Source organism: Aspergillus costaricaensis, assembly GCF_003184835.1.
Source record: "Aspergillus costaricaensis CBS 115574 unplaced genomic scaffold BO79scaffold_32, whole genome shotgun sequence".
Lineage (NCBI taxonomy): Eukaryota > Fungi > Ascomycota > Eurotiomycetes > Eurotiales > Aspergillaceae > Aspergillus > Aspergillus costaricensis.
In genome coordinates, this window is record NW_020291832.1 from 381,067 (window position 1) to 402,600 (window position 21,534).

Here is a 21,534-nt window from a genome sequence, read left to right on the forward strand (position 1 = left end):
ATGAGGTCAGCCTTTCACATTCACAAATCTGTCAGTCATGAGCCTCCGTCCCCTACATTAGGTATACTAGGTATAGTGCAGATTCATCCATTTCTGGATGCTTCCTCCGGGCTTCGTATTCCAGGTCCAGGCCTGTCGATCAGCGCCAATACCCACCCCCCATGTACTTTTTTCATGTCATTATGATCGCAATTTCATCCCATTTAGGTCTTCTATCTTGTTCTATTATCAGGCCTTCAACAACTATCCATAATACATCACTGGGTCTGACTGACACTTTCGGCCCGCAGCTTTTCTTTTTTTTTTTTGCTCAGTCACACGCTCCTTTCAACCTCCTTCCCCATATTATTGTTGTAATCCTTATTTTGACATACTCGGGCCCTTCTCCCGCAGGTGGCGCTGTATGTGTGAGTGTGTGTGTTTGCTGGCGCTCAGCCTCAGTGTTCGAAAGCAGGCTCTGGGTCGCATTCTGTACATTCATCCGCGGAACAGCAGGTCAAATGCCTCTCTCTGCTTTGCTTTGTGGCGAGATGGGGGAGAGGTCTAGCCTTATCCTCGCTGTTCTACTTGCCTTTTTCTTTTCCCCCTTGTTGATTTTGTAGGCGCCACCGTGTGCATGTGCGCGCGCCTTATCTCAATGCAGCTCTTTCTTTTGCCCTGTGGTTGGTATTTCGTATACGTGGTTTTGCTGGTACGCGGATGGCCACTGTATTGATGCGCATTTCAGGGTAGGTGGGCATTGTTAGCCCTCGGATGGATAGGGGGCGGGTTTCACAGGTGGTGGAACAATGACACGAGGGTCCTCACGTGCTTCGTTCATTTTCTTCCTCGGTTTGGACTATGGACTATGGACTATGGACTATGGACTATGGACTATGGACTATGGACTATGGACTATGGTCATGGTTCAGGGTTCGGGTGTTCGATCTTGGTGCTGACTGGGCAGCGGTCATATCTCTTTTTTTGACTATGGATTGGATGCTCTAATCATACAGGATGCTTATTAAAAGGTACTAGTTGGAAAAGACTGGAGATGAAAGGTAGCTTGCAGAGAAGCGGGCTTTAGTTCAAGGACCCCTTGGACTTGTCTTGGACGCGTCGCTCCCAGCCCACGATAGCAGGCTTCAAGGGACCGGAGAAGAGAGTCGAGTAATCGGTTCCTGGCACTCCTTTCCTGCCATCCACATTGAATAGCTTCAGGTGACGCACGATGGTCGCGATAATGACGCCCAGGTTAACGTAGGCGAACTTCTCTCCAATGCAGCGGTGGCGGCCAGCGCCAAAAGGCAGGTAGGGACTGGCAGTGCCCTTGGACACGCTGCCATATCCGTAGTCGACCATCTCTCCTTCTTCCTCCTTGTCGGGTTGGTTCTCCCAACGGTGTGGATCCCACCGGGTTGCGTTGGGGAAGTATTCATCACTAAGGGCTGTTACGCCTGGTGAGGCGAGTAGAACACGGTCTTCGGGGATAACGTAAGATGTGCCGGGTACTGGTAGTGGGTTCTTCACCTTGCGCATGATCGAGTGGATGGACGAGTGGATCCGTAGGGTCTCCTTGATGACACTCTGGAGAAGTGGCAGCTTGTCAAGGTCCTGGTACTGCAGCGGCTCGAAGACCCCGTTCCGGTTGCTGAGGCTGGCCAACTGTTCTTGATAGAGCTCTTCAAGCACTTGAGGCTCAGAGGCTAGTCGCAACATGATCCAAGAGCTGATTGAGGAAGAGGAGTGTTGCCCTGCCATCAACAGAGTGATCATCATGTGGGCAATCTCTTTGTCCGGTACTGGCTGTCCATTCTTGTAGGTGCAATGCATCAGGTTCCAGATCATGTCGGACTTCTCCTCGTCTGGGTTCTTGCGCCGTTCGTTGATGATGTCCGTGTAAATCTCCCTCATCCGAGCATGAGCAGCATCACGCTTCCGATTGTGCGGCAACGGAGCCCAAGGGAGCATAAAGTTAATGGGGCTGAACCCCTTGTCTAGATCGTGGTACAGTTCAGCGAACTCTGCAGTAAGCTTCTTGCGGACCTCCTCGCCCTGCAACGCGCGTGCAGCAGTATAGATTGTAATCTCAGCCATGGCAGCAGGAATATCAATAACTCCACTCGCGCCGTTGAACCGTGGAGAGTCCCGGAGATAGTCGAGGGTTTCCTTTTCAATCAGCTGGACGTGTGACTCGAGCGCCGCTTGCGTGAGGCCAAACTTGATGAATTTTTTTTGTTCCATCAGCTTGGAATTAGGGCAGTCGTACACAACGTCGGACCCGAACACTGGGGTGGTGAGAGGGCTGTAGACCTCTTCCGCGCTCACGTCCTTGAGTTTGCCATTGAGGATGAAATCGTTGCCTTGAACGCCCAGGTATACGGTGGTTTTTTTGCCCAGCAGCACGAAGGTGAAGATGTCTCCGTACTATTCAATCACCTTGGTCAGTAATCATTGGCAATCGCATAATGCACAGTGACTGACCTTTTTCCTGCAGGAGAAGAAGAATGCATAGGGATCCATTCCATAGCTGATTGTGCTTCCCAGGAAGGGTATCCAATGAAAGACAACAGGTGGTTCTTTCTCGTTGCGAACGAGCAATTGGCGCGCGATATTCAAGACTATCGCAACGAGCAACGCTGCGAAAGCGTAGACGCCTGCGACAGCAAGATATGCCATCCTGGAAGCGACCGTAGGCAGAGAAAAGGACCAATTGATGGGGAAGGTGTTTGTAAAGAAGAAATTCAGGAGCAAGACATCGAGGGAGTAGGTGGTTGTCGGCTCATGACTGTCTGAAGATTAACGTAAACATCTTTAGGCGCCACGACCTATTAGATATCACTCCCAAGATCTTACCCCTGGCACTGAGCTACATCGGTCCATTCCACTGCAATGGTTAGCAAATACTGTCAGCAATTGAAGGAGGCATTGCTCGCGGTGGTTCCTGAGCCGGATCAGACCACTTGGAGATCCTTTGGATAAAGTGTCGAACCATGCAAGGCTCCAGTGATGTTGACAGTCACTCTGGCCACTCACAGCTGTGTCTGGAGCATTTAGTGGATTGGGGGCAATCGTTGCCATCGTATTGGATACGCCCGCACATCATTGGACCATTCCTTCTTGCCTGGACCGGGTCTCCAAAACTAACCCCTTTTATCGTCAGCATCGCCACTATGTGGCTTCAACTGTGGGTTGCCTAGCTTTCGAGAGCTTTCTGCTCGGTTCACTTTGATATCAAACAGTCAACTGGATTTTAGACATCACCACTCAAGATGAGTCATGATGATGGCGACCAGCTTTTGACTCAAAATGCCAAATCCAGACAGTCATTCGCCTGCCTTACCCCTTTGGGACTAGCTGTCCCGTGAGCTCCACCCGCCGCCCGCAAATATACATCCGCTCCGATACCTGCTTCTTACCATGTAGTTCTGTAGTTCACCAGTCTATTCGTTTTATCCTACAGCAGCTCAATTAAAGGCATTCCAACATGAGCAACGCACAAACAGGGAGCTCTGCGGGTGCTAGCTCTGCTGCCGGTCAACGACCAGTGTCCAAAGCAGAAGCTTCGAACCCGCGAGAGTTCCAGCTCAACCAGCTCAGAAGACGGTTCAATCCGACAGAAACCAGCAATGACGATGGAACCACATTGAGTTTCGGCTTGGCTCCTTCGGATCCTGACTTTCCGTTTGATATGGACAAGCTTCAGTGTATCTTGCATATTCCCGGGACATATCCCGCGCAAGGACGGCCGTCTATCAAAGTCACCAATCCTGAAATGGGCAGTGCGTTTCAGGAAAATATCTCAAGAGGATTCGATGATATAGTCGATAGCACTATCAGAAGTGGCAGTCGTGGGACCTTGCTCAGCTGGATGAACAGTCTCGATCGGCATTTGGAGCGTTTGCTCACTACTACGGAACGGGGGCCTACGTTGAAGTTCGTGCCTAACGTGGGCGGCAAAGGGAAGCCAGAGGAGCAGAAGCTAGTGTCAAAGATGAGTTCTCTAGCTGTGTCTTCTGGGAAGGAGACCAACTCAACTCAGGTGGAAGCAGCGAGCCCTCAGCCTCCGAAACCCGTATACACCGCGGAAGAGAAGGCTCAGGCGGAGAAAAGAAGAACAGTTGAGACGAAGCAACTTGACGCTCGTCTGGGAAGGCTGCCTCTTTTTCAAAAGTCCAGCGACGGTCTGTCGTTCGTTATCCCAATCCAACCGACTAAGCTAGATCGTCTGCCTATTTCTGTTCGCTCCGTCAAGACAGTGAAGCTCCTAGTGCCTAGCTTGTATCCTCTTGAACCGAGCACTGTTCATTTGCAGGGCATTGATAGCCCAGAAGGACGAGCTGTGGAAGCTGGCTTCTCGCAGTGGCTTGAAGGGAACAAACAGTTGAATCTTGTGTCGCAAGTGAACTACTTGACCAGCAATATGCATAAATTCGCCAAAACACCGCTGAAAGCCCCTGAACCAGCTCCTGTGCCCGTGGTATCTGATGATATAGTACCCAGCGAGCCTCCATCTCAGGCAGAAGGAGTGACATTGGAAGATAAACCACACGTTCACGTTGTGCCCCGCCCTCCTGAATGGGCAGTGGGCGATAACGGTAATGACACTGACGACTCAGAGATGACTCCGTCTGAGGATGGGTTTTCTGACGACGATGAGGAAGAAGGCGGGGCTCCCGTTCCAGATCTTCCGGAGCCTACGACGACCGAGCGTGGTGTCGCCCTCTCTTTCCCTTTTCTGGAGCTCTACGGAATCGAGCTTTTGGAGCTTGTAGGTCTCTACATCACCATTAAGTGCGATCGATGCAAGGAGCAATTGGATGTCAGAAATATTCCACAGATCAAGGACAAGAGTGATGAATTGTCTCCCAAGATCGAGAGTTGCAAGAAATGCGCAAATACCATGAGTCTTGGTAGGTACACCACATGTCGTCAATATAGTGTATGAATCATTGGGAGTTAACATGCCTCCAGGGTTCCGTCGACAGCTTATGCATCCTAGCGCCACTCGTGCGGGCTATCTTGACTTGGATGGGTGCACAGTCGTGGATCTTCTGCCTAGGTAAGTTGGATCGGATGACAGCTTCGACATTGTGCCCACTAAGAACGCTGACAACCTCTGCAGTAGCTTTATCCCGACCTGTGCAGAATGCTCAACAGCGTTTCCCGCGCCTGGTGTTGTTGCAGTTCGAGGCGAAAGTGCCATGGCGAATTGCCGACAATGTCACCGCAAAATGGGTATGTGTTGGATCGCGTAAACACAGACCAACCGCTTACAACTACAGTCATGAAAATTCCCGAAGTCAAGTTTCTGAAAGTGGGGTCGGCAGCATGTGAGTTCTCCATGAGATGAATGTTGACAGAATGCTGACAGCTATCGGACAGATTCATCTCGTTTCCGCGAGCCTCCACGGAAGAAGGTAATCCGCTACAATAATATCTTTCCTCTGAATTATGCTAATCGTCATCGACAGCCCAAGGAAGTTCTCGGCATTGTTGCTGGTCAAGAATTGCCTCGTCGTGGCCGCTGTACGCACTACGGCAAGAGTTATCGGTGGTTCAGGTAATACCCATCATGCAGGTGCTTCATTGATATTCTCTAACAATAAAATAGATTCAGCTGCTGTGCGAAGGTCTTCCCTTGCGATAAGTACGAGAAATCATGCTGGCTTCCCATGTCAAAGCTAATATAAGCAGATGCCACGATGCCGCTACAGACCATCCCAATGAGCATGCTAACCGTATGATTTGGTATGTGCCCTCAATCCTGACATAGTCTACAAAGCGATCCTAACGACTACAGCGGCTTCTGCTCACGAGAGCAAATCTACCGTCCCGAAAATTGCGGAATATGCCGAGCTGTGCTGATTGGCAAAGCCGGTAGCGGATTCTGGGAGGGCGGAAAAGGAACGAGAAACAGAGTACTTATGAGTCGGAAGGGTATGTTCGGATTCATATCTATGTTCATTTCAGATGACTGACAATCGATATAGATCCACGTAAATACAAGCGTCGTGGGGGAACAACACCAGGCGGTGCCAGTTCCTCGAAGAAGTAGTATACTAGCGACACGATGAATGAAAATATATTCCCACGTGGGAGATGCATATATCTCCTGTAGAGGCCGCATACAACCAGAGGATAATGTGTATGCTACTGCACAGAAAGCTCAGGCAGGCACCTTTCCCAACTTAGCCTTACCACAGTAGACCAGACAATATCGCCTGCTGACAACCCAGGAGTAGCACATAAACAGCCGTCAACGATCTGATAAGATAGATAGATGGATAGATAACCCACGAATCGGCCAAAGGAGCCCTGGAAGTGAGTCTCAATGACACGCTATCCCAGTCTTTGATATCTGTGTTCTCATACGAAGTAAACAGCAAGTTCTTCAACCAAGCCAAAAATAAAAATAAATCAAAGACATGAATAAAACCACTACTGTACTTTAGCTAGAAGCTACGGGCATGAGGAGAGAAAAGAAAAACAAAAAAGAAATGATCAAGCTCCGATAGGGGGAATCGAACCCCCGGCTGCCGTGTGAGAGACGGCGATGTTAGCCACTACACCATATCGGATTCTTGTTGAAGAATATCACTTTCTTTGCCTAGAAGAGGAGTAACTGTTACTACTACAAAAACTTGTGCGAGGGCACATATACATACAGTTAAAAGATTCCACAATCTTTCACACTTGCCGAACATATTGTATGTGTTTTAAAGCGACTACATGATAATTGTTGTTATTATCAATATACCTCGTATTAATCGAACTACCCCATTAATTGATAGAATAAATTAAAGACTCAATAAATAACGGATTGGTTACACAGTATCCCGAATCGTTCTTTACTTGAAGTATTGTTTGTTGTTTGGGTTCAACTAGTCCAGTTCAATCCAGTACAGTACTAGTAAGTCCAAAGAACATGAAAAATATAAAAACTAGCAATCAATGTACTTGGCAACCTGGCCGAATTGTACACCATCCCCTTCAAATAACTGTCTTGCAGTTCTTGTACTAAGAATTAAAAATAAAAAGAATCAGACGAGGTTACCACGCAGAGCCTGTTCCCTCTCAAGTGCCTCAAACAGCGACTTGAAGTTGCCAGCACCGAAGCCGCTGAAGTTGTGGCGTTGGATGATTTCGATGAAGACGGTTGGGCGGTCCATTAGGTGCTATATCATATTCATTGGTATATTGCATTGAATTATTTAAGTGGGAAAATGGTGCACATACCTTAGTGAAAAGCTGGAGCAAATACCCGCCCTCATCGAAATCGATGAGAATGTCAAGGTTGCGGATGGTCTCAAAGTCCTCGTGCAGAACCAAGCCCGTCTTCTTGAGACGGATCTTGATGTCCTCATAATACGTGTCGGGGACCTTGATAAATTCGACTCCGCGTGCCTTGAGGTTGGTGATGTCCCGGATGATGTCGTCGGTCAGGAGTGCAATGTGCTGCACACCGGCGCCGTTGTAGTAGTCCACGTACTCTTCAATCTGGGACTTCTTCTTGCCGACGGCGGGCTCGTTGATGGGCATCTTGACGACTTCGTTAGGAGAGGCCATGACGATGGACTTGAGTGCAGAGTATTCGCTGTCATCTCGTGAGTTTACGGTTTCAGAGGAAAAGTATGTGGATAGTATGGGGTCACTCACGTGCAGATGTCCTTGTCGTCGACGGACCAGAAACGGTGGAAGCCAAGGGCCTTCTCGTAACTGTTGCATAATGGTCAGCACGCCCTCTCGTGAAATAATAGGTTGTTAACTTACTATTGGCAGACACGGTCCATCTCATCCCAGTCTTGGTTACCGACGCAGTGGTCGACACGGTTCAAATATACACCGGGCAAATACTTGGTGATAGGGTCCTCGGGCCCATCCTCAACACGATACCCGGGCAGGAACGCGCCAGAATATGACTTGCGCTCCAGAAGGGTGTGGGTAGTCTCTCCATACGTCTGGATAGTCGCAACCCGAACGTACCCGTCCTTATCTTCGAGGCTGCGTGGAGCAGACACAATCTTGGCACCGTTGGCCACGGCTGCTTGATATACTGCGTCGACGGAGTCAACTTCGAAGGAGACGTCCTTGACGCCGTCACCGTGCTGTTCGAGGTGCTCGTGGATCTCGCGGAGCTGCTTCTGCTCTTCAGGAGTGAGGAGTTCCATTTGGTCGAGGGAGCGGAGAGGAGAGGTCAGGACGAAGGTGATGTCGCCGTTGCGGACAACGTGAGAGCAGATGGCACGGCTGCCGGTTTCGAGGCCGCGATATGCGACCCGCTTGAAGCCCATGCGAGTGACATAATATGAGGCGGTGATTTTGGCGTTGCCGACGTACCAGTGGACGTGGTCATACCCCTTATAGCTGGAGATATCGGAGGTGGTAGCGGTAGCTGGTTGGGGGGAGGGAGGAGAGGAGATTGCGCTGGGTGCCATGGTGATGGGGAGTGTATGTTGTATGAAGAACAGCAACGAGATTCTATAATACTTGGGTATAGAAGAGAGAGGTATCAAAGGGAAATATTATGTATCATGAAGAGGAATGCGCCTGGCTACTTAGGGTCTACTTTCAGAGAGGTGAAAGGGGTCCCGGGACCATCTTTATAAGTCCGGATGAGAGCGGGCCCTTGACACAGTCAATAGTTATCGGGAGGGTCCGTTTCCAGAAGAAATACTCAAAGAATCGGCCATGAATCATAATTACATTGTTTTGGGAAAGAGTAGAGGATAGGCAAGCAGTAGCAGCTTACAGGACGCCAGGATAGTAAACCAGCCGGGCCGGATGTCGTCGGTTGACCCCGGAGAAGCCCGGCTGTCGGCGGGTATTTCGACTCCCACGGAACATCCGCTGCCTCGTTTACATCATGAGAACATCCACTCCGATGCATGCGGTGATTGCCACGGTCCCTGGTTTTGGATCTAGTTATAAGATAGGCTTTGATAAGCTCCGTCCACATGGCTCCGCGGACTATCGGTGAGCGTAGGTTAACTCAAATACCAACGATTGTTCACCATTTTCGGTGTCACCGATAGCAAGCATCCTCGCTACGAACAATACCTTATTATCAGCTACATCCCCTTTACCTCAATATACATTCCAAAACTACAGATAACTCAATATTCCAAAGTCCCGCGAAGGCGATAAGCAAAATGACCCCAAACCCAACGGCTAAACCCAACCTTACCACCAACGACTCCGCCGTTCTCCAAGCTCTTTTCGACGCTGAATCCTCCCCCTCCAACTCTATCACCATTAATTCTTCTCTCCCCGCCTATCCAGCCCACCCCAACATCACCCCAGAACTCCTCCAGACCCTGCAATCTCGCGAGGTCTCTATAATCCGTACCCTACAATCCGAAACCACCCTGGACATCTCAACCATCCAACAAGCGATTAAGGATCTCGATACCCTTATCGCCCAACATCCGACTTACCCATCCGCATACGTCAACCGCGCTCAAACTCTCCGTATTCTAATTGACAAGACCAATACTACCACTGAGAGCAGCGGTCAAGACAATGACGACGACAAGATCTTTGCTCCCGAAAACACAGAGCCCGCATCCACATTACTAGCAGACCTAGGGAACGCCATTACGCTAGCGACGCCTCGGTCGCCTGCTGATCCGGTGTCGACGGTCCAGGCGCGCTTGTTGGCGGATGCGCATACGCATCGCGGGTATTTGCTACTTAAAGCGGCGAGAGTGAAGAAGGAGAGGAAGGAGGGGGAAATTATTGGTGGCCCGGAACAGTTGCGTGCCGTGGAGCCGGAGCAGTTGGAGGATATGGCTAGTCGCGATTTCTTCTTTGGGGGCAGGTATGGAAATAAGGTTGCACAGCAGTTGGCAGTGCAGACGAATCCGTATGCGAAGATGTGTGGGGCGATTGTGAAGGAGGCTTTGAGGAAGGAGGTTGTGGGTGATGATGTGGTGAAGATTTGATTTATTTGCTCAGATTAGCTGATTTGGGTGCTTTGGTGGTGTGCAGTTTCGTTTTGGATGCTTGTTACAGTCGTGTCTTACAATTCGTCAATTTTGTCTCACATACCCAGATGAACGCGGATAGATGTTTTAAACTCTCCATTCGGCTATGACTGAATACTACTACTACACTGGTATCTGAAAAATGCCTTCGCTTTTCGTAACTTCGTCGAATCAGTGCTTAATGGTCGTCCTTGCACATTGTGTCCACGGAATTGTTCGGGTTCCGGAAATGCCTCTGCAGCGGTTGCCAGCTGTGTGCGTTGTATTGTTCTTGCACTTTCTGACAGGTCTTCAGGCCCCATTCAGACACGCCGACCATGAGACAGCTATTAAGGAATTAGCTGATGTTGACTTGAACTACAAGTTTGCTTACCTCTCAAACATAAAGGCCATGCTGCCGTCGCCGACCTTTTGCGGCTTCAAATCAGCATTGCTAGCACCTTCAAAGGCGTCCTTGTCCGGACCGTGGGCGCTCATCACATTGTGCAAACTGGCGCCCGCCGGTTGAAAGCCTCCACCAGTCTTGGCATCATAAGCACCGCAGATCAAACCCATAAATTCAGACATGGTGTTGCGGTGATACCATGGCGGGCGGAATGTGTTCTCCGCCACCAGCCAGCGGGGCGGGAAGATAACAAAATCGGCAATGGCAGTGCCGTTGTGGTCGGACGGGCCAGTGAGGACGGTGAAGATGGACGGGTCCGGGTGGTCGAAAGAGATAGAACCGATCGTGTTGAAACGGCCCAAATCGTACTTGTAAGGGTAGTAGTTTCCGTGCCAAGCAACAATGTCGAATGGGGTGTGGTTCTGACGGGCGGAGAAGAGCGTATTGTTGAACTTGCTGTACAGACGGAATTCAGATGGCTCTTCCTCGTCTTCAAAGTAGGCCACCGGCGCTTGGAAGTCTCGCGCGTTGGCAAGGCAGTTGGATCCGATGGGTCCCAGTTCGGGAAGCTGGTAGTGGCCCTGATAGAGCTCACAGATGTATCCCCTCACCGGTCCTGCCGGAAGAGTCACACGGTATCTGTAGAGCATCAGTAAAAGTTCTTCTACAAAAATGACATGTAAGTCTCCGTTCTCACCTCACACCACGAGGAATCACGCAGATCTCATTGGGCCGAACCAGGAGGCGTCCCAATTCAGTCTGGATATCTAGCACACCGTGCTGCGGCACGATCAAAAAATCGCCGTCAGCAGAGTAGAAGGCTTCCTTCCCCATGTCTTTGCCCGCAGCGTATAGAATTATGCCCAGGCCATGTTTGAGAGTTGGATCACCAGCACCAGCAACAAGGTGAAGACCGTGGACCCAGTCCACAGTCTCATCCAAGTCGAAGGGATCCCACCGAAGCTGGTTTGGGATGTGGTGAAGCTTTTGTGTTTCGGTGGTCATGTGGGTGTGGTATGAGTCGCCATCTTCGGCCACAAAATTCTGGTGAGCAGCCGCGGGGAGGATTCGGTACACCCAAGTCTGTCTATTCTCATGTCTAGGGGCAGTAAAAGCTGTCCCCGAGAGCTTCTCAGCATAGAGCCCATAAGGCACCTTCTGTGGCGAGTTCTGTCCTATAGGCAGAGCTCCCTTGACAGCCTCCGACCTAGTAGTAGGAATCAGTCAGACTTGACATCGACAAGCGCCACCCAGAGACCCCTGCTTCCTAGCACTCACTCATGGTACGAGTCAAAGCCGTTCTGGTAGGAATATGGATCAGCGTGTTTGAAGTTAGTGACGGGCATGGTGGGTAGCTGTTCAGTGGTTCAGTCTCTATGACTGCTTCACTACACAAAGCGTTCCTGAGCCAAGGAGGTTATATAAGAGTGGATTAGCTTGTACAACTCGCACGCTCTCCCCTGGTCATGTGCATGGGTGGCGGGGGGCAGCACGGGATTGGAATGCGCCATCGGCAAGGCCACCAAAAGCCATTCAATTTCCGGGAGATTCGCGGGATTCGGTGTTCCTGGAGCAAATTGGGAAAACCGGGGATTTGCGGGGGTGCGGAATTGGGGCCGGCGGGGAAGCTGAACTGCCCGCGCCGGCCGGCAATAAGCGGGCGCGGAGTCCATTCCGCTGCCCTCCTCTCCTCCATCGGAACCCCTCGAGGGGTAGTTGTTACAGGATTCGTTTTTAACATCGGCATCGCAGTTGTCTCGGTGTTGCTGCTGGATAGCTACTGACTACTTGCATTTCCCTTCTTTTCATCATTTCTCCCGTCCTTAACCGCCTCCCTTCTCATCATGGCTTCCTGGCTGCAGATCCCCAAGAACTCGCCATTCTCGTTGGCGAACATTCCATTCGGTATCATCACCTCTGCGAAAGCTCCTTCGCGCGTAGCAGCTATTGCTATCGGTGACTATGCGCTGAACCTGAACGCCTTTGCTTCATCCGGCGGCTTCTCCCAGCTGCCCGCGATCCAGCCCCATTTGAACGTGTTCAGCCAACCCACCCTCAATGCCTTTGCAGCCCTGGGCCGTCCAGTTCACCGTCAAGTCCGCGAATACATTCAGTCCGTTTTCCGCGCAGATACTCCTTTCCCTCAGGTCTTGAAAGACAATGACTCCCTCCAAAAGTTGGCCCTCCTGCCGCTATCGGAGGTGACCAACCATCTTCCCATGCAAATCGGAGACTACACAGACTTCTATGCCGGCCTCAACCACGCCTACAACCTGGGTGTCTTGCTTCGTGGACCAGACAATGCTCTGCAGCCCAACTATAAGCACCTGCCAGTCGCATACCACGGTCGCGCCTCGTCCATCGTGGTCTCAGGCACCCCCATTCACCGTCCCAACGGTCAAATCCTGGCCAACCCTACCGCAACCCCCAAAGTCCCTACCTTCTCTCCTTGCAAGAGACTCGACATTGAACTAGAGATGGCTGCTTTTGTCAGCACCCCTAATGACATGGGCAAGCCCGTCTCTGTCAACAACGCCGAAGACCACATCTTCGGCTTGGTGCTCATGAACGACTGGTCCGCTCGTGACATCCAGGCCTGGGAATACGTTCCTCTGGGACCGTTCAACGCCAAGAACTTTGCAACCACCATCACCCCCTGGGTTGTCCTGATCGACGCTCTAGAACCCTTCCGGGTCCCCAGCCTGGAGCCCGAAAACCGGGAAAACGTCCTGCCCTACCTGCGCGAGAAGCGCACCGACAACGTCTTCGACATTCCCCTCGAATTCGAGATCACCAACCAAGGCGGCCAGCCTACCACCGTCTCGCGAAGCAACGCCAAGAACCTCTTGTTCTCCTTCCCTCAGATGCTGGCCCACCACACCATCACGGGATGCAACCTCCGGCCCGGTGACTTGCTCGGTAGTGGAACCATCTCCGGCACGGAGCCCCAGACACAGGGCAGCTTGTTCGAGCAAACCAAGGGCAAGGAGCCTCTCAAGCTGGCCGATGGTTCGGAGCGGATATTCCTCGAAGACGGAGACACCGTCGTCCTCAGAGGCAAGGCGGGCACAGAGGGCAACTACGTCGGATTTGGCGACTGCAGTGCCACCATTCTCCCTGCGGTGAAGCTGGAGTTCTAGACTGCAATTAGCAATTTTTAGTCCCTTATCGCACGATCGCACGTCATGAATCCCATTGCCTATTATATTCCTCGATATTGACATGATGTGAATGTGGACCCAACAATGACAAAGTTGCATTCAAAAGAGAAAATCCTGGTCCAGACCGTTTTCTCTTAATAGTCCGCGGAGCCACGGAGCCAATTCAAACTGTAGACGTAAGATCCAGATCCAGACCCACCAAACCCGAACATATACTTAAAAGTCAGTCCAAACCTACATAGATAAGAGAAAGAAAAAGAAAAACTATGAAACCCACCACTTCAATCCCAAACACACTTATCTAGCCCACCCCTCCAAACCAAAACCTTTCCCTATCTCACTGCTTATCACCAACCCTAAACTCCTCCGGTGTATCATCCTGACTCCTCCAATGCGCCCTCTTAACAGCCTCCACCTCCTCCAACCTCTCCCTCACCCCCTTAATAACCGGAAAGTCTCCCAAATCCACACCCACTCTCTCCGCCCCCCAAACAGCAGGCAAAAGACACACATCCGCCAAGGTAATCTCATCCCCAACACTATACCTCCCCGCCGTTTTCTCCGCAATAGCTTCGTACGCCCGGAACCCATCCTCCACTAATTCCTTCGACCATGTCTCCCTGTCCACGCCGAGCGGCGCCACCCGCTTCAGGATCCGCATGTTCGTGACCGGCTGCACGTCGCAGGCGATGATGTTGGCTAGGGTGCGGACTGTTGCGCGCGCGGTGGGGTCGGAAGTGGGTGGGAGGAGGGGGTGTGCTGTTGGGTGGGTTTCTTCGAGGTATTCCAGCGCCGCGAGGGACTGGGGGATTATGATTGTTTTTCCATCGTTTGTGTGTTCGGGGTTCTCGATGATGAGGGTTGGAACGCTGGCGGAGGGGTTTAGGGATGTGTTTTGGTTACTGTGATGCTCGTTTTTGAGTAGGTTGATGGGGATCGAGGTGTAAGGGATGGATTTTAGGTTGAGGGCGATGCGGAGGCGCGCGGAGCAGGAGGAGCGGAAGTAGGTGTGGAGGGTTATGGTTTGTTCGGGCATTTTGGTTTTGTAGAGATGTAGATGGGTAGGCTATGTAGAATGTAGTTTTAGGCTTGTAGCTTTGTAGGCTTGTAGCGTATAGCAAGTAGCAGTAGTTGTAGCAGCTAGTAGGCTAGTATGTGGATTATATGGGTTACAGCTACCATTCTATGTACGTATTAGGTTGCAGCGGAGGTGCGGAGGGCTTGGACCGCTGCGGGGTGTGTGTAGCACAGTACCTGCGTGTGATCATTCTTTTACACAATATATCCGTGTTACTTTGGGGGATATTGCCTATATCCATTATATTCGTGGTGGTAGTTGGAATCATATGCATCTGCTAGTCGTATACTGCGGAAGCGTTCCGTAGGGATGGAGGCCCGGGCTGGGAGCTACGCGCGTGGGTTGCCGCGTCTTCCCGAGGAGTCACTTTGTCCAGACAGCCGGGTTGGACAAGGATATTCATGGGCATTATAGGTGTGAATTGGATTTTCACTCAGAATCCTCTTTTTGTGAATGAAGGAGTGGGGGCGCTGTCGGGTCCCGAGTTCGAGCTGCTCGTTTCTTGGGCTTAGTTGACGTCACGGCAGTCATGTTTGCCTGGTTCGAGGATCTGTTCTAGACAAGAGCTAAAATCTGGATCCCAGAGAGCCAAAACTCTTAGGTTTGGCATACCCCTGGCATACAGCGTCGCATTCAGCATAAAGTCTGATAACCAAGATGGTGCTGGTTTGTGCAGACGATGACATAACATGCAGCGTATACGGAATTCGCCGTAGCAATTCTCGATGACACCATGAGCAGCAAATACCGACCATCTTTGACACCATTTCGACCTTGATAGTGAGATTGGAATTCCAGCTGTGTTTGGCTGGCTGTCCAATGGGTCGTATCTATGGAGGAGTATACGAGGTCAGCTGTCATATCTCTGTCCTTTGCCCGGCTTTGGTGAAAGGGCTCGGGTATTTTCAGGCCTCCGCCCGCGGCAATCGGCGGGTATTTTGCGGCTCCCCACCAGTCTGCACCCCCCTTTTTCCCCTTCCCACCTGCAATATCCGCTCCCAGCGAACCTTTGATACCCGCCTAATCTAGCCCTTTTCTAGCCAGCCAAATATCCGGGTCTCTTTATTGCAACCTCAATCTTATCACGAAAATGCTATTGGCCGGGCCGCTACGCGTTCAGTAATGGAAGTTAGGGGGCCGTCCCGCAGCGGAGACGCCTTGAACCGGGCATACCAGCGGACCTACAAGGCCTGTCTCTCCTGTCGTCAGAGAAAGGCAAAATGCGATCTTGGAACAGACTCGGAAGGTCTCCCATTAGGACCGCCCTGTGCGAAATGTCGTAGAGAACAGAGAGAGTGTGTTTTTAGCGAGAAGAGGGCGTGGGAGAGGACAAACAAGCGAGGTGCGCGATGCCAACCCCTTCCTGCATAACTATCAGCATGATTGACACCGAGTAGGACCATCTGAAGAAGGCGTCACGCCACCCTCAAGTGTACGCCGAAGGCTATCAGCCACTCCCAAACGTAGCAGAGACATCCCGGACGATGTACTTCAGGTGGTTGATGACAGCCCGGTTCGTGATCATGGCAAACGCGGGGATAGCTATAACAGCCCGCAGCAGCCATACAGTCCCGAGAGACGCCGTGACCGTCATCACTCCACATCTACCTTGGCAAACTCCATGATGCGTACCGTGGTCTCAAGTGGAAACGATGCGCTTAATATTCTCTTCGAAGCAGCAGCAGTTCACAGCCAAGAGAACAGCTCCAATAGATCCGAGACACACTCACGGAATACACAGACTTCAACGGCACAAGTCAGCGACGTGGATCACTCTGGTGATCATGCGCAGACTATGTTTGCTGCTGAGGCTATAGCCAAGGCAAAGCGTCCAGTCAAACTTTCCCCTGTCTCGAAAGAGGTTCTCGGTGTTTGGGAGACTTGTCGCTTTGTCAAGATGGGGTGGTTTACTTCAAGAGAAGCAGTCACGTTGATTGATCAGTTAGTGCAAATATGTAGACGCGCATTTGAAAATTACTGACAATGCCAGGTTTTTCAAGAATATGACACCGCTATCCCCGATCTTAACAAACTTCTATGCGGACCACAATAATCACCACTGGCTCGTGACACGGGACCCTGTCTTATGCTGTACAATTTTAATGCTTTCATCGCGATACCATGTCTTACCAGGGGCTGGCGGCGAGTCCAGAAACTTCTTTATTCACCATCGACTCTGGCAGCATTGCCAGCAGCTGGTGGTGCGGCTAATTTTTGGCCAGGAGAAGTCGTCTCACACTCGGATAAGGAGCATAGGCACGATCGAGGCTCTTTTACTGATGTCAGAATGGCACCCTAGGTCTCTCCACTTTCCGCCCGAGAGCGACGGATGGGATTCCGACTTGGTGCTGGCCCCAGAGCACCAAGAATCGGAAGGTTCATCAGCCGACAGGTGGCTCGAGGATATGATCGAGCCAGCCAAGAGATCAGATCAAATGTCATGGATGTTGCTTGGCTCTGCTTTATCGCTTGCGCATGAGCTTGGCATCTTCGAGCTGGATGACAAGAAATGCGACTACACTTCCGTATATGAAGGGTCTATATCTGATGACCAAATCAAGCTCCGCAGGCAGCGCGTACAACGGCTTCTATACGTATATATCAACCAGCTAGCCTGGCGAATAGGTTGTGTATCACTTATGCCACAAAGCCTAAGCCATGCTATTGCAGGTCGACAAATCAGCAGGGCTTTGAGCCAACCGGGAGACGAGTGGCTAACATTTATGGATTCCTGGATGGATCTTACAAAGCTGGCAAAATCTGTTACTGATACGTTCTTTCCTTCCGTATCGTTTGCGCGACAACAGTTCCATAGTGGAAGGTACATCGACTTGTTGGATCACTTCCGTACTCTACTTGTCAGGTGGAAAGATGATCATCTCCGGCCACAGGGTAAGCATAGTCACTTTCAATCGAGTGGTTTCTCCCTCATACCATCGTCGATGAATGCTAACATCTTTTAGTACTCAGCAAACACTTCTTCGATATTCTGTTTATCGAGTACCATTTCGTACGCGTCTATACCCATTCGGTAGGGATGCAGGCAGTTGTTGAACGTGCCGTTGCAGACAGTGAACCAAATGCGGAGGACGTCCGGGCCACTAATATTGATCCGATCGACTATGAGTATATTCAAGAGGTTATTGAAGGCTGCTGTCAAATACTACAAAAAGTGGCTCAACTAGGTGAAACCGGGGCTCTGCGGTTCTCCCCCGTCCGAATATTCCTTCGGGTCACCAGCTCCTCCATTTTCCTGATGAAGGCTCTTAGTTTAGGGACCCGGCCTGCAAAGCTCCGTGAATCGCTGGACATTCTCGATCGCAGCGTGCAGGCGCTTAAGTCTAATGCGCTCGATGACATTCATCTAAGCTCTCGGTATGCTGCTCTACTAGAGATGCACGTATCGCGTTTAAGACGCAACCTGTTGGCTTCTTCCAAATCGGTGAAGCATAACCATAGAGCAACTACGCAGCCCTCAATGATGCCTTCTCACAGCATGGAAAACGACAACGGCGCAATCATGGGCGTCCCTGTGTCGCAGAATGTGACAGACATGAACTTCATACCATCATTGAACGGCATCGCCGCCGACGACTGGCTGTCGTTGCCGTTTGATCCGTCGATGGCACCTTTCGGTATCAGCACTGGTGGACAATTTCCGGCATATGAAGGAGGAGCATTGAACTTCATCTGGAACCTGCCATCATAGCATTCTTGTAAATAGCAAAATCAAGGAGTGCGGGATCACTTCTGGATATTAAAATAGCACTTTTTTTTTCTCAATGCACGGGGCGTCATTTCCGCCAAACAAAGCACAGGAAAACTTTAACCTGCATATCCCTGCTTGGATTTTCTTCTATTGTCATCCCGGCGTCTAGAGGTCCTTGCCACAGCCACGAAAACCGGGGCGCGGTCTGTTTGGATGCCCGGATGGGACTTTTCGGGTGGTTATCTGCACGTGACTGTGACCCCCGTCCGAAGTCACGTTTCCCGGCGAAAAAAGCCAAAAACTTACTGTCGCGATCCGCCATCCTCTCCGTCCCGGACCCCAGACTCTGTTCTTTAAAGACAGCATCCAGCTTGTCACTCCGACCTCAACTCCTCCATCCTATCCCGATTGCCCCTTGAGGCTCATCACCCGACTATCGATTATCTCATTCCCAGCGTTCCGACCCTCGTCCGGATAAGCTTGGAGTCACCTTCTTTCGACCTACACTTCCTTTGATCCGTGCAGTTCGACCAGTACAGCAGGTCTTCGATCTTACGACTCCACTCACCTCCCTCCTTCTTCTCCGGTCCTCTCTTCTTCCTTCATATTCGATATGGATCACTCCAGAGATCCCTGCCCCTGGGTTGCTCTTAGCGACTTCGGTGGTGCTTTCTGTATGGGTGTACGTCACTGGTTCTCCCAATCGATTGTGCTTGTCACCAAAGGGTAAAAGCTAAATATACTCTGTCTCTATAGGCAATTGGTGGTGCTGTCTGGCACGGTGTGAAGGGTTTCAGAAACAGCCCCTACGGAGAGCGTCGGATAGGTGCCATCACAGCCATCAAGGCTCGTGCGCCGGTTCTCGGTGGTAACTTCGGTGTTTGGGGTGGTATGTTCTCGACGTTCGACTGTGCGATCAAGGGTATCAGAAAGAAGGAGGATCCTTACAATGCTAGTATGTTTCCCGGTCTATCCGTGAGGGATGGCTACGATGTTTCTATGCGCCTTAGAATTGGGAGTCATATCTAACGATCCACTTTGCAGTCATTGCTGGTTTCTTCACTGGTGGTGCTTTGGCCGTTCGTGGTGGTGTCAAGGCTGCCAGAAACTCCGCCATCATGTGCGCTGTCTTCCTGGCTGTCATTGAGGGTGTCGGTATCGGTTTCCAGAGAATGATGGCCGACAACACAAAACTAGAGGTGAGATCATCCCCCGCATTTGTCTCTGATGTCGTGTGGCCACTCGACCTGCAAAGGCTACACCTCATCGCTGAAGCTTATTGAGCACTGACTTGCCACTGCTTTAGCTTCCTCCTGCCCCTCCGTCCGGCGACAAGGCTGTCGCTTAATTTACCAATCGCTTCACGTTAAGACCTACGATTTCCCCGCCGTTGTCAGCAATATTGCCATATTATTTATATTCCTCCCTCGTGTCTCTCTTCTCTGGTGTTGGCTGGGTCATATCATTTCAGGATGCATGGTATAGAGGTTTTCGATTCATGCTTCGATCCCTTCTCTTAAAAGATGTGTTTTTGAGAAAAAAAGGGTTTTGCCGGCGATTTTGGATTGCACAGCCTTGCATCCTTGTGTATTTCTGCTTTGTCGGAGGCGAACAAAAAAAGAGACGTCTCGGCACTCATCTTCGGTTCTTCCAGAGATGTATTTTCATTTTTTCTTGTACATTAACATGCAAATCTTACAGGTGTAATGTGATATCCTTAAACTTAACTCAGTTCATACACTGCTTCATACAGGAGGAAAACCTCAGCCGGCAATTACTCGGGGATCTAGAGGCGACTAATTACATCCATCATATAATGACATCCCCGTCATACCCGATAAGCTCTCGATGTGCCCGCCGATCTATCCATACTAGCTTTGCCACGGCAAAACTATATTCAACCCGAGGTTGGAACCGAGACTTGTTCCCTACTAGACTACAACAGGATGGAATCAATCCATGTCCCGCTTCCTCCGCCAATGACTGATCGCCGAACACGAAGGATTCAGCATGTTCCCTGGGACAAGCGAGGCGGGGAGATGTTTGTTCGAAGAATTTGTCCTCGCCGCTTTTACTATGGCCAGATGACAAGATAGGATGCATTGTGTAGATGTGACGAAAGTGTTTTTTGCCATGGGTGGTTAATGTAGCCGGTTACGATGGGGGATGCAGTACGCTTGAAAGCAAGTAAGAAGTGTTATGCTGTTGCGATGAAACAAACTACTGACAATGTTGCGCGGTCAGGGTTGAGGGTCTGTTCCATTTATTGATAGTACTTGGTAGTGTAGGGCATTATTTTGCACGGTTGGCATCGGTAGTATTCGGGGGTTACGCCAGCTTTACTCGGCGATATCAGATCCTAGGTTCGGGTTTGTGCTCGGGTGTAGTATTTGGCAGTCGAGGGTGGATTATATACATTGGCGAGAAAGAAAGCTGGAATTAAACTGTTGAGAAGTTTTCAGCGCAAATATATATTTATTGAGCAGATCGACTTCAAGTTGCACCGCCTTGAAGCAGTTGTGCTATGATATTGTTATTTGTGGTCGGTATTGAGGTGTTTACGGAAGGGGGAGATTGCCAAATATATGTTTATAAACTAGTAGTATGTAAAAGCAAAAAGATTAGCCCAGAACTTTACTTTATTGAATGCATCATCATGATACTCTTCTATGTAGTCAGGATAGTATCAAATATTTATAAAGGAAGAAAACAAAAAGGAAATGTTTGAGCTCCGATAGGGGGAATCGAACCCCCGGCTGCCGTGTGAGAGACGGCGATGTTAGCCACTACACCATATCGGATTACTTGTTGAGAGGAGGAGTAAAATGTGCTATACAAGCCACCACAAAACTAGGTACTAGTCAACACCTTTTGGAGCATCGTGTTTCATGTCCCAATGTCTGTTGTTGCTTTTTCAATGCTACATCCCACCTCTCCCTCCTTCGTAGACTACCTACGTCTTTTTTGTAGAATATACACCAACCGCGGAAAAACGATCAACATTCTCTACAGATAGAAAGCTGGTCGGACTCATAGTTGTGGTAGTGAATACCCATAAATCCCCCCACACAGCAGATCTTGGATTTTCAGCATACACCTGAAACATGTCACAAACAAGTCAATGCTCAAGCTCTCAAAGCTCTCTCTCTCTCTTTCTCTCTATCAAAAAAGCTCTATATAGGATCGGGAAAGTGAATCTGTCAAATCGGCGGGCGAGAACCAGAGGCTCTTAATCC

At 50.4% G+C, this 21,534-nt stretch overlaps 10 protein-coding genes and 2 non-coding genes across 12 annotated transcripts; 6 read left to right on the forward strand and 6 right to left on the reverse strand.

Moving 5' to 3' along the window:
• Positions 1-34: 34 nt before the first annotated feature.
• On the forward strand, positions 35-832 carry BO79DRAFT_47879 (uncharacterized protein). Its single transcript, XM_025689311.1, has one exon. The coding sequence runs from the start codon at positions 162-164 to the stop codon at positions 600-602; it is 441 nt and encodes a 146-aa protein (XP_025536273.1). The 5' UTR covers positions 35-161; the 3' UTR covers positions 603-832.
• An 85-nt stretch (positions 833-917) lies between these two features.
• On the reverse strand, positions 918-2,834 carry BO79DRAFT_179509 (cytochrome P450). The gene is made up of 2 exons (XM_025680040.1): positions 2,464-2,834; positions 918-2,406 (listed from the first exon to the last, which is right to left on the reverse strand). Exons 1-2 carry the CDS (start codon positions 2,656-2,658, stop codon positions 1,063-1,065), a joined length of 1,539 nt encoding a protein of 512 aa, XP_025536274.1. The 5' UTR covers positions 2,659-2,834; the 3' UTR covers positions 918-1,062.
• A 395-nt stretch (positions 2,835-3,229) lies between these two features.
• On the forward strand, positions 3,230-6,107 carry BO79DRAFT_289923 (uncharacterized protein). Its single transcript, XM_025688832.1, has 10 exons — positions 3,230-4,892; positions 4,954-5,041; positions 5,105-5,217; positions 5,265-5,312; positions 5,365-5,399; positions 5,454-5,542; positions 5,594-5,629; positions 5,677-5,730; positions 5,783-5,919; positions 5,973-6,107. Exons 1-10 carry the CDS (start codon positions 3,467-3,469, stop codon positions 6,035-6,037), a joined length of 2,091 nt encoding a protein of 696 aa, XP_025536275.1. The 5' UTR covers positions 3,230-3,466; the 3' UTR covers positions 6,038-6,107.
• A 381-nt stretch (positions 6,108-6,488) lies between these two features.
• Positions 6,489-6,560, reverse strand: BO79DRAFT_t205. The gene has a single exon. It is a non-coding gene; the product is annotated as a tRNA-Glu (tRNA).
• A 234-nt stretch (positions 6,561-6,794) lies between these two features.
• Positions 6,795-8,575, reverse strand: BO79DRAFT_201238 (4-hydroxyphenylpyruvate dioxygenase family protein). Its single transcript, XM_025681555.1, has 4 exons — positions 7,753-8,575; positions 7,639-7,698; positions 7,219-7,576; positions 6,795-7,157 (listed from the first exon to the last, which is right to left on the reverse strand). Exons 1-4 carry the CDS (start codon positions 8,415-8,417, stop codon positions 7,023-7,025), a joined length of 1,218 nt encoding a protein of 405 aa, XP_025536276.1. The 5' UTR covers positions 8,418-8,575; the 3' UTR covers positions 6,795-7,022.
• Positions 8,576-8,960: 385 nt separating this feature from the next.
• Positions 8,961-10,086, forward strand: hmgX. The gene has a single exon (XM_025682912.1). It carries the CDS (start codon positions 9,132-9,134, stop codon positions 9,921-9,923), a length of 792 nt encoding a protein of 263 aa, XP_025536277.1. The 5' UTR covers positions 8,961-9,131; the 3' UTR covers positions 9,924-10,086.
• hmgA (putative homogentisate 1,2-dioxygenase (HmgA)) lies at positions 10,058-11,735 on the reverse strand. The gene is made up of 4 exons (XM_025684973.1): positions 11,629-11,735; positions 11,048-11,557; positions 10,339-10,989; positions 10,058-10,291 (listed from the first exon to the last, which is right to left on the reverse strand). Exons 1-4 carry the CDS (start codon positions 11,694-11,696, stop codon positions 10,144-10,146), a joined length of 1,377 nt encoding a protein of 458 aa, XP_025536278.1. The 5' UTR covers positions 11,697-11,735; the 3' UTR covers positions 10,058-10,143.
• Positions 11,736-12,097: 362 nt separating this feature from the next.
• fahA (fumarylacetoacetate hydrolase FahA) lies at positions 12,098-13,777 on the forward strand. Its single transcript, XM_025682913.1, has one exon. The coding sequence runs from the start codon at positions 12,195-12,197 to the stop codon at positions 13,488-13,490; it is 1,296 nt and encodes a 431-aa protein (XP_025536279.1). The 5' UTR covers positions 12,098-12,194; the 3' UTR covers positions 13,491-13,777.
• On the reverse strand, positions 13,528-14,639 carry maiA (maleylacetoacetate isomerase MaiA). Its single transcript, XM_025682914.1, has one exon. It carries the CDS (start codon positions 14,545-14,547, stop codon positions 13,849-13,851), a length of 699 nt encoding a protein of 232 aa, XP_025536280.1. The 5' UTR covers positions 14,548-14,639; the 3' UTR covers positions 13,528-13,848.
• A 1,072-nt stretch (positions 14,640-15,711) lies between these two features.
• On the forward strand, positions 15,712-18,323 carry BO79DRAFT_201253 (putative C6 transcription factor; the record flags this gene model as incomplete). Its single annotated transcript, XM_025681556.1, has 4 exons — positions 15,712-15,931; positions 15,987-16,530; positions 16,580-17,481; positions 17,553-18,323. 4 exons carry the CDS (start codon positions 15,712-15,714, stop codon positions 18,296-18,298), a joined length of 2,412 nt encoding a protein of 803 aa, XP_025536281.1. The 3' UTR covers positions 18,299-18,323.
• Positions 18,324-18,636: 313 nt separating this feature from the next.
• Positions 18,637-19,999, forward strand: BO79DRAFT_179527 (protein transporter TIM17). Its single transcript, XM_025680041.1, has 4 exons — positions 18,637-18,980; positions 19,055-19,253; positions 19,343-19,497; positions 19,605-19,999. Exons 1-4 carry the CDS (start codon positions 18,912-18,914, stop codon positions 19,644-19,646), a joined length of 465 nt encoding a protein of 154 aa, XP_025536282.1. The 5' UTR covers positions 18,637-18,911; the 3' UTR covers positions 19,647-19,999.
• A 1,028-nt stretch (positions 20,000-21,027) lies between these two features.
• On the reverse strand, positions 21,028-21,099 carry BO79DRAFT_t204. The gene has a single exon. It is a non-coding gene; the product is annotated as a tRNA-Glu (tRNA).
• Positions 21,100-21,534: the final 435 nt, after the last annotated feature.

Coding starts and splice junctions, on each gene's coding strand:
- BO79DRAFT_47879 (XM_025689311.1), top strand. CDS start 162: ATGTACTTTTTTCATGTCATTATGATCGCAATTTCATCCCATTTAGGT.
- BO79DRAFT_179509 (XM_025680040.1), bottom strand. CDS start 2,658: ATGGCATATCTTGCTGTCGCAGGCGTCTACGCTTTCGCAGCGTTGCTC. Junction 2,407..2,463: donor TCTTCTCCTGCAGGAAAAAG/GTCAGTCACTGT, acceptor GTGATTGAATAG/TACGGAGACATCTTCACCTT.
- BO79DRAFT_289923 (XM_025688832.1), top strand. CDS start 3,467: ATGAGCAACGCACAAACAGGGAGCTCTGCGGGTGCTAGCTCTGCTGCC. Junction 5,042..5,104: donor GTCGTGGATCTTCTGCCTAG/GTAAGTTGGATC, acceptor CAACCTCTGCAG/TAGCTTTATCCCGACCTGTG. Junction 5,313..5,364: donor GAAAGTGGGGTCGGCAGCAT/GTGAGTTCTCCA, acceptor GCTATCGGACAG/ATTCATCTCGTTTCCGCGAG.
- BO79DRAFT_201238 (XM_025681555.1), bottom strand. CDS start 8,417: ATGGCACCCAGCGCAATCTCCTCTCCTCCCTCCCCCCAACCAGCTACC. Junction 7,699..7,752: donor ATGGACCGTGTCTGCCAATA/GTAAGTTAACAA, acceptor ATTATGCAACAG/TTACGAGAAGGCCCTTGGCT. Junction 7,158..7,218: donor TGCTCCAGCTTTTCACTAAG/GTATGTGCACCA, acceptor AATATGATATAG/CACCTAATGGACCGCCCAAC.
- hmgX (XM_025682912.1), top strand. CDS start 9,132: ATGACCCCAAACCCAACGGCTAAACCCAACCTTACCACCAACGACTCC.
- hmgA (XM_025684973.1), bottom strand. CDS start 11,696: ATGCCCGTCACTAACTTCAAACACGCTGATCCATATTCCTACCAGAAC. Junction 10,990..11,047: donor GTGATTCCTCGTGGTGTGAG/GTGAGAACGGAG, acceptor GATGCTCTACAG/ATACCGTGTGACTCTTCCGG. Junction 10,292..10,338: donor ATGGCCTTTATGTTTGAGAG/GTAAGCAAACTT, acceptor ATTCCTTAATAG/CTGTCTCATGGTCGGCGTGT.
- fahA (XM_025682913.1), top strand. CDS start 12,195: ATGGCTTCCTGGCTGCAGATCCCCAAGAACTCGCCATTCTCGTTGGCG.
- maiA (XM_025682914.1), bottom strand. CDS start 14,547: ATGCCCGAACAAACCATAACCCTCCACACCTACTTCCGCTCCTCCTGC.
- BO79DRAFT_179527 (XM_025680041.1), top strand. CDS start 18,912: ATGGATCACTCCAGAGATCCCTGCCCCTGGGTTGCTCTTAGCGACTTC. Junction 18,981..19,054: donor GTGGTGCTTTCTGTATGGGT/GTACGTCACTGG, acceptor CTGTCTCTATAG/GCAATTGGTGGTGCTGTCTG. Junction 19,498..19,604: donor CCGACAACACAAAACTAGAG/GTGAGATCATCC, acceptor CCACTGCTTTAG/CTTCCTCCTGCCCCTCCGTC.